At 38.4% G+C, this 9,146-nt stretch overlaps 2 protein-coding genes across 2 annotated transcripts; one reads left to right on the top strand and one right to left on the bottom strand.

The window, feature by feature from the left end:
* The first annotated feature begins 2,625 nt into the window (after positions 1 to 2,625).
* Positions 2,626 to 3,238, top strand: LOC113329857 (UDP-glycosyltransferase 79B30-like). The gene is made up of 2 exons (XM_026576681.1): positions 2,626 to 2,827; positions 2,874 to 3,238. Exons 1-2 carry the CDS (start codon positions 2,626 to 2,628, stop codon positions 3,236 to 3,238), a joined length of 567 nt encoding a protein of 188 aa, XP_026432466.1.
* A 204-nt stretch (positions 3,239 to 3,442) lies between these two features.
* LOC113329537 lies at positions 3,443 to 7,776 on the bottom strand. Its single transcript, XM_026576396.1, has 7 exons — positions 7,411 to 7,776; positions 6,778 to 7,287; positions 5,576 to 5,728; positions 5,266 to 5,445; positions 4,632 to 5,086; positions 3,846 to 4,510; positions 3,443 to 3,742 (listed from the first exon to the last, which is right to left on the bottom strand). Exons 1-7 carry the CDS (start codon positions 7,745 to 7,747, stop codon positions 3,652 to 3,654), a joined length of 2,391 nt encoding a protein of 796 aa, XP_026432181.1. The 5' UTR covers positions 7,748 to 7,776; the 3' UTR covers positions 3,443 to 3,651.
* Positions 7,777 to 9,146: the final 1,370 nt, after the last annotated feature.

Here is a 9,146-nt window from a genome sequence, read left to right as displayed (position 1 = left end):
AACACGTTATGTAAATTGTAATGTTTTTTCTATTGCGCATCAACATTTTCTTGCAGCTCTTTCGTCTGATAAGGAGCCTACATCCTTTAAGGAAGCAATGAATGATCCTCGCTGGAGAAAAGCGATGGAGGAAGAAATTGAGGCTCTTGATGCCAATGGAACCTGGACAATTGAAGACTTACCTCCGGGAAAATTGGCTATTAGATGCATGTGGGTGTTTCGAATCAAGCGTTGTTCTGATGGCACTGTTTAACGATACAAGGCACGACTGTTTGTCTTCGGTAATCATCAACAAGAGGAATAGATTTCAGTGAGACTTTTGCTCCTACTGTAAAAATGGTTACAATGCGTACTTTTTTAACTGTTGCCGCTATTCAGAATTGGGAGTTAGTTCAAATGGACGTTCATAATGCTTTTCTTCAAGGTGACTTGGATGAAGAGGTATATATGCGCCTTCCTCCCGGTTTTAGTAATGGCATGACTGGAAAGGTATGTAAGCTACGTAAGTCTTGTATGGTTTGCGACAGGCCCCTAGATGTTGGTATGCCAAGTTAGCCAAAGCGTTGCGTGCATATGGTTTTTCAGCAAGCAAATCTGATCATTCATTATTTGTTTATCATAAAAAGGGCGTGATATTGAATATCCTTGTTTATGTGGATGATCTTGTTATTTCTGGGAATAATAGCGATGATATTCGCAAACTGAAATCATATCTTGGTGATTGTTTTTATATGAAGGACTTGGGAAAATTGAAGTATTTTCTTGACATTGAAGTAGCTAGAAGTTCGAAAGGGATTTTTCTTTGTCAACGCAAATATGCTCTTGATATATTGTCTGAAACAAGTCTTATAGGTTCTAAACCGGCTAGTGTTCCAATGGAAGAAAATCATCGCCTAGCTCTTGCATCGGACACACCTATGACAGATCTTGCTCGTTATAGATGACTCGTTGGGCGTCTAATTTATCTTACCATTACTCGCCCTAAGCTTTCTTATGCGGTTCATATATTATCTCAATTTATGAAGCATCCAAAGCAATCTCAATGGGATGCGGCTTTGAGAGTTGTTCGTTATTTGAAATACAGTCCCGGCCAAGGTATATTACTTCGTGCTGATTCCACTCTAGTTCTTGATGTTTATTGTGATGCAGATTGGGCTAGTTGTCCAATCAGTAGACGTTCTCTTACTGCTTATTTTGTATTCCTTGGGAACTCTCCTATCTCTTGGAAAGCAAAGAAACAAGCAACTGTTTCCCGCTCCTCTCCGGAAGCGGAATATCGTGCCATGGCCTCAGCCACTTGTGAAATCATTTGGTTGAAGAATTTGCTTCGGAGTCTTGGTGTTGAGCATGTGCGCCCGTATCTCTTTATTGTGACAGTCAAGCTGCTCTACATATTGCAAATAATCCAGTCTTTCATGAATGTACGAAACACATTGAAATAGATTGTCATTTTGTACGTGATGAGATTCTCAAAGGTACTATTGCTCTTGTGTACGTTCATACTACTGTGCAGCTTACTGATATTCTTACTAAAGCCTTGGGTCTTCAACATTTTCAATCTCTTCTTGCCAAGTTGGGAATTTCCAATCTTCATGCTCCAACTTGAGGGGGGGTATTGGGATTAAAGTATACTTGTAACATATTCTTGTTTACTTTGCAATATTTTCTTACTTCTTTTATGCTGAATGTCGACATCTTTCTTTACAATACATGTCGACATCTTTTGTAATCTTTTATAACTATCTGTATATAAGGCCATGCCTAATTCTCTAACAAATCAATGAGAATATTTTGAATTCCATTCCCGTTTATATTAGAATCCATTTCTAGATCTCAATGTCCTTGGGTAACACGGGTCATCACATATCTTTCATATCCACTCCAAGAAACATCCAAAGACTCCTTCGTAATCTTCTTCCATCCTATCTTCTTCGACTCTCATCAGCTACGTCTCTTTATGGTTGCCAAAAGGTGAAAACTTACATGACCAAGCAAAGTATACCATGGACCTCCCTTCTGAAGAAGCACCCTACTTGAAGAGAGCTTCTGATGGCCTCATGCAAAAGAGTGTACTGATTTTATAATCTTTGTTCTTGTTGCACTAATGGACCAATGTAGAGTCTTCCCTTATAATGCACATTATTATGTTTCTTCTTTTTTTCTTCACTCTTCCAACAAACTCGCAGCAAAAGGCCATAGAGTTTCTTTCTTAATACCCGCCAAAACACAATCAAAACTCAACTTGCTCAACCTTCATAACAGCCTCATCAGTTTCATTCCACTAGATGTTCCACCCGTTGATGGCCTCCCATCTAATGCACAAACCACTGCAGACATCGAGCGCCACTTGGAAACTCTCCTCGTGACAGCCATGGATCGTACTGAACCCACAGTCGAATGCATCTTACTTGACCTTAAACCTGACTTAATCTTCTTTGATTTTACTCATTGGATCCCAGCCCTGGCTCGTCGACTTAATATTAAGTCTATTCACTACTGCATTATCAGGCCAACAAGTGTATCTTCCACTTTGTCCCCGGAACGAGGCCAGGGAGCAGAAATAAACCTGGAATACCCTCCTTTGGGCTTCCCGCCCTCAGCTGTGAAGTTCCGCTCACACGAATGATGGCATCATTAAGCGATTGTGGCCCCCTGGCTTTCAAAGCTTGTAATGAGGCGGAAGCACCGTTCTGTGACTATCTAGAGAAACAATTCAGGAAACCTGTTCCACTCTCTGGGCCTGTAATTACTGAAACACCCACTTCCACTTTAGATCAAAAGTTGGACAAGTGTCTAAGTGGGTTCAACAAAGGATCAGTTGTTTACTGTGCACTTGGAAGTCAACTAGTCAAGCTAACTTGAACAAACATCAGTTCGTGGAGCTGGTTTGGCTCTGGAACGTGCTGGCTTACCATTTCTGGCTGCACTGAAACTACGAACAGGAAATAATTTGGTCGATGATGTGCTTCCAGAAGGATTTATGGATAGAGTGAAAGGAAGAGGAATTGTAGAAGGGGGATGGGTTCAGCAGCAACTGATACTCAGTCACCCTTCCATCGGGTGTTTTCTGACCCTTGCTAGATCATGCTCGATAACAGAGGCATTAGTTAATGATTTCCGGATAGTAATAGTACCACTGTCTGGTGCCCAGATAGTAAGTGCGAGGTTGATGGCAGGGGATTTAAATGTTGGAGTTGAGGTTGAGAGAAGAGATGAAGATGGTTGGTTTACTAAATAAAGTATCTGCGACGCTGTCAAGTTAGTGATGGATGAAAACGGGGAAGTTTCGAAGGAAGTGAGACTCCAGTCAACCATGCTAAATGGAAAGAGTTTTTGCTAAAAGATAAGCTTGAATACTCTTACACTGACGATTTCATCAAGAAGCTTCAGGATCTGCTAGAGTGAGCAGTGAGCAGTAATCATAAGTCGCAAAAGATGTCTGTTAGTTTTGTATTAATACTATCTTTCTTATTCAGTGTTTAATCAACTTTGCTGAATCAATGACAAGTGAACGAACACGTTCATTTCCAGCAATAAATCCCAGACAACTAACAAGGAGCTACACGAACGACAGTTCAAATATAAAATTCAAGACTTGAATCCTTCGATGTCGTGAATCACAATGATGGAGATATGGCAAACCCAAACGATTCAAATACGATATTGCCCCTGTACAAAATGTCTTCTTGAATAAGCTGAGCAATTTCGTGCAGAAATATAAGGCCTCGCACTGAAAGTGTACCTAAATAGCATCAAAGCACACATATGACTAACATAAGAATTACACCTCAGTGAAAACTCAAGTTGAATAATATTTTACTTTGACTAGATAATATTTTACTCACTTTGACTCTCCTCCTTTTTTGCTATTGTTTTTGGTGGATTTAGGATCAGTATATCTGTGTTTCCCAAAGAAACTGCCCCAATACGTCGAACGAATCATTTCATAAAATAGTGGTAATTGTAGCCATGCAAACAAGGCCAAAGGACAAGAACCAAACAATGCTATAGGATTCAGAGCCTGTTCAAATCCTTCTCCGACCACGATAAACAGTGAGGCACAAAAAGCTAATAATATTGCTGCCATGGACACAAATAGCGTTGCAAGACCTATTATTAATTTTTGTGGCAGAGACTTGAGAAAATCTATTTCAGCATATCGTGAAGTATATATAGCTAAAAACATCAGTACTGATGCAATAGAAGAGAAAAGAGCTAAAGCATCTGCCACCGCAAACACTGAGAATGAGGTATACCCCAAGAAAACTGGGACGCCATTCTTAGAGCTATTAACGTCGTTGATATTACCTCCAGGGACGGTAAAAGCAGCAGCAAATGCTACCGTAGCAATGAGGGCACCAACTATCATACATGATCCGGATGTATCTTTCATCCAATCCTCTCCTTTTTTAAGTAAATCTTTGTGTTGCTCTGTAAATATAAAATGAGCTGTATCTCCATTTTTATTTCTCTTGAACCTGTCATTTTCCGATAAAATACTCTCCACCCCCTGAATGAAATATTTTACTAATAAATAAAAGTACTACTAATATATAATATAATGGTTGATTAATTACTACGAATTAACTTAATTCAAAATATCCTTACTTGTAAAAATCAAACCAATTTACCTTAAACCACTGCAACTCTCGTTGCATCTGAAGAGCTACGCCTGACACTAAACTGAGTTGACCAGGAGTCGCTAATTTTGCAGCATGGTGCAAGATGGTGTTGTCGTCATTGTCTGTTTTAGAGATTGAATCGATCTTATCTCCGAATCTGTCTTCGTGTTGGCATATGAAGTTCACAATCATTTCATTCCTTTCTGCAACAGCCATTTCTAACATGTTCTGATCCCGTACCCTATGGATACTCAGGTTTTGAAATCTGTCCAGGAACTCCACTAGAAATTCTATAATTCCATGCTTTACAGATATCTTCACTATGTTGGAATTAATGAAAAAAAAATCTACGTCCTCATTTACGTTACCGATTTGTTCAAAGACTTCCTCTAACATAATTTTTAGCAACGTCACTGCTCGTTCATGTATCAACTTTTGGTCGTGAATCTCTTTGATATGAGGCACTGACGTAAGAATCAAGCCAATAAACCCGAATAAGGATAATAATAAGTCGAAAGCTTTAAGCATTACCACCGGAAAATTCCGCTAGTGGTGATGGGAAAATGTAGGGATCTTCTTAAGCATATGAAAAATAGAAATCCTAACAAAAAGCTGGCTACAGAATCAGATAAAGTTGAGATACCTCGGATGATATGCGGAATGTGTATTCCTTTAAAACTAGTTGGGGAGGTTGTCGATATCTTCTCTGCATTGGTGCCTTCTATTCTTTCTGGAAGGTTTTCTTGGTCTCTTTCACTAGTAGATTGTTGCACTGCTCCATCGTCATAGTCATATGTAGAGCTTGCGCCATGCACGCGAATTACTGCATTCGCAGTTAGATAGATTTTTGAAAGTCTATTCAAGAGAAACATCTGCTGGAAGTGAAAACACAAGCAGATAGAAAAGAAATTTATTGTTCTTTACATAAATAGTTTTTTGTTCGACTAACTAACATGAATAGATGTATTTCTGCCACCATGTCAGCTTAGTTCCACTTCGGAATGTAAAAGGCCGTCGAACCAACATCTCTAATGCGTATGCATCGTGGACAAGTGATTTCTCCATTACCAGTTCAGGAAACCGTTTGACAAGACAAACGGCCAAATCTACAAAACATAGATAGTTAATTATGACGGAAAATGGGTTATTTGTCCAAATATTTTTAAATCACGGTTCAAATGGACGGGTAAAAAATAGTTTGGTGAAATGGCCAAAAAAAGAATATTAAGGATGAAACCAATTTCATCCTAGCTTAAATTTAAAAAATAGCAAAGATGAAACTGGATACACCCTGTTTAAATTAAAAATAAGAAAAAATATTTGAAAATAGGCACGATGAAATTGGTTACATCCTGCCTATTTTTATATTTTTGGCCATTTAAACAGTATCAAAATCTAACTATCCATTTCACCCAGGATTTGTTGATTTTAGTCTTTTTAACCAATTTTGTGTAATTATGAGATAATGTAAAAATAACCATGTCACACGATTATTTATTTATTTATATTATTGATAGGCTACGGCCGGGCTCAGGCTCCTACCCAAATCCATCCAGATGGACTAGCCGCGCATCGCCGCACTGCTAGACTCAACCCTACCAAACCCCTCTAGAACATAGATAGTCAATTATGAGATAATGAAAAAATAACCATGTCACACGATTATTTATTTATTTTATATTATTGATAGGTTAAAGCCGGGCACAGGCTCCTACCCAAATCCAACCAGTTGGACTACCCAAAACATAGATAGTCAATTATGAGATATTGTAAAAATAACCATGTCACACGATTATTTATTTATTTTATATTATTGATATGCTAAAGCTGGGCTCATGCTCCTACCCAAATCCAGCCAGTTGGACTAGCCGCACCGCACTGTTAGACTCAACCCCGCCAAACCCCTCTATAAAAATCTCTAAGGTGGGAATCGAACCTCTGACTTCCATTTTATTGGAGTTGATGGGATACCACTGAGCGATTGCGGTTATTATACACACGATTACTTAATTACGATTAGTAGTTAGTGGTAATATGGTCTCGTGCCTGTTACCATATACTGTATCATGTTGGGTAGTACGATCATTTAGCATGGATAAGAAAAAATTATAGCTTAACACCAAAAATGTACTTCAGTAATTTTGCGCTTACCCACCGTAGAAATTGGCATCAATTGTAGTGCATAGTAACTCAGCACCCTTTGGACCCTGAAATGGACTTGGGTCCACATTTTTTGTTACCGAGTAAAGGTACTTGACCGTTTCTTTCTGTCCAAATGTAACGTGACGAAGAGCAACTTCTAGCGGTATCAATCCTTTTGCAGTACTAGGTATCTGAGTCAACCTAGAATTCTTGTTTACCATCATCTCAGCAGCTTTAGTGTTTCCAAACATGGCAGCAAAATGAAGTGCTGTGAAACCCTTTTCATCACGTGTTTTGTACTCGAGCACTTCGGGTGGTGTAAGTTTCACAATCTCTTCCACATGCACCATCTCTATCTTTCGGTAAAGAGCCAAGTGCAGTGCTGTCCATGAATCATTTGTTAACCCTTCTTTCATCGCTTCAGGATTCCTCTTAAGATACTCGATAGCCTTTCCCCAGTCCCACTCCTCCAATGCATCCCATAGTTCCTCATTTATATCTGTCGCCACCAGATCATCCTCTTCTATAACACGATATTCATGAAGCAAGTTCAATCAAACAAAAAGGATATTTAGAAGCAAGAAATCGGTTAATAGATGTCAACAGAAATTAGTAAAATGTAATATATGTATGTGTATGTGCTTACCAACTTTGGATGATTGTCCAACTTCATCGTCAGGTACCTGTACTATCTCTTGATTACCAGAACCGTCGAAGCCAATATCATCTTCTGATGACGACAATGGATTTTGATCAACTTTCTCTTTCCCATTTCCACTTTCATTATTTTTGCTGCTTCTTAAGATATCCATCATTTGATGCTGAATATCTGCCTGTGTTTCTGCTAACTTAGTTTGTGAATCTGCTAGTTTAGTTTGGGAATCTGCGAGTTTAGTTTGAGAATCAACAAGTGTTTTAAGTAGCGCATTTATGTCGATTATTTCTTCATGAGATCGATCGTCACCTAATTCTCTAACAGACATGGTGGAGGAGATTTTTAAGATGCGTGAGTGAGATTTAGGTGCCTTTTGGGTGTCTAATATATACCCATGACGGGGTTTAGTAGATGCTAAGCTTTAGTCTTTTTCTTTTTCTTTTTGCTTTATTCTTTTCTTCTTGAATGAGAAATGCTTTAAAGCCTTTAATTTAAAACTTATGCACGACACTTCTAAAACCTTTGAAAGAAATCGTATTTCTTGTTTCAGTTATATTGGGTACGCAGACGCTTTGTTACCATAATCAAAAGAAGCCAGACAAATACTTAAGGCCTGATTCCGGCTCTCTCGTGCAGTTTTCTACATGGGCAATGCATACATACCAATTATGGGTACTTAATTTCGATTACCATATGTCCCATCTCTTTATATATTTGTAGGAGTGAAATATCGCACATGTTAGTAAGCATGCGAAGTGAAGACTATATAACTTAAACGAGGGAGATTGCACATAGTAAGGTTGAGATGACGCACCGGATGATGTCAGCAAAGTCACGAGTAAAGTGTGAAGATCTGTGCGAAGTATAGTCTGTGCGAGAACGAGTGATTGTACTTGAGCGAGTGTATCGCATAGAGATTCCGAAAATAAAGGATCTCTTAGCTGTCATCCACTATGTAAGATCTTATATAAAGAGGAGCGGTTATTACATGTAAGGGAGATCTTTTAGTGAGTGTTAGATAAGAAATCAGGAGAGAGTATAAATCTGGGAGCAAGTAAGATTGTTGTAATACTTGTATCCATCTTGTAAACCGAATTTAGTCTTGAAAATACTGATTATAGTTATAGTGGAATGTGGTTGTGAGGAAACTTGCAACTACATTTTTGGTGCTAGAAACAGTTTTGGGTGATAAATCCTGTTAGTAAGTTTACAAAATCTTGAAAAAGAAGATAGATCTAGAAATTTTAGGGAACATAAGGAAGAACAACAAAGATTCTATGGAGAAAGCAAAGATCGTAACAATACAAGGAAGAGATAGAGATATACAGTGCAATTCTATAACTAAAGAATCAATCTTTGATGCATACTTTCAAGCAGGGATAACATGAAGAATTCATAAACGAAATCATGAAGGAAAGAAAGTGGAAACGGTAGACAAAGAATCCCCATTGAAAGAATGGGAAAAAGTGGAGATTACGTTCGCAGCAGATGAGATTCCAGAGTAAAATTTAAAGCGAACAAATCCATTAGTAATTACGGTTATAGCTGCACGAGGAGAAAACATTGCAAGAAAGAAGAAATCAGAAGAATGGATGGTTGAAAGAACATTGATAGATACAGGAAGTGGAGTAGATATCTTATTTTATCGCACATTCAAAGCAATGGGATACGAAGATGCAGAGATGACACGTCCAACTTACAATGTCCATGGATTCAATAAAGCAATT

The sequence above is a fragment of the Papaver somniferum genome, unplaced genomic scaffold, assembly GCF_003573695.1.
Source record: "Papaver somniferum cultivar HN1 unplaced genomic scaffold, ASM357369v1 unplaced-scaffold_117, whole genome shotgun sequence".
Taxonomy (NCBI): Eukaryota; Viridiplantae; Streptophyta; class Magnoliopsida; order Ranunculales; family Papaveraceae; genus Papaver; species Papaver somniferum.
Note: the sequence above shows the minus strand (reverse complement) of the source record. Positions and strands in the feature narration are given on the sequence as shown.

Bases quoted from the DNA above. Each gene is read 5' to 3' on its own strand.
- LOC113329857 (XM_026576681.1), top strand. From the start codon at position 2,626: ATGGCATCATTAAGCGATTGTGGCCCCCTGGCTTTCAAAGCTTGTAAT. The intron at 2,828-2,873 runs GTGCACTTGGAA...AACAAACATCAG, and splicing joins CAAAGGATCAGTTGTTTACT to TTCGTGGAGCTGGTTTGGCT.
- LOC113329537 (XM_026576396.1), bottom strand. From the start codon at position 7,747: ATGTCTGTTAGAGAATTAGGTGACGATCGATCTCATGAAGAAATAATC. The intron at 7,288-7,410 runs GTAAGCACATAC...ATCGTGTTATAG, and splicing joins TGGACAATCATCCAAAGTTG to AAGAGGATGATCTGGTGGCG. The intron at 5,446-5,575 runs GTTAGTTAGTCG...CTGCGAATGCAG, and splicing joins GCAGAAATACATCTATTCAT to TAATTCGCGTGCATGGCGCA.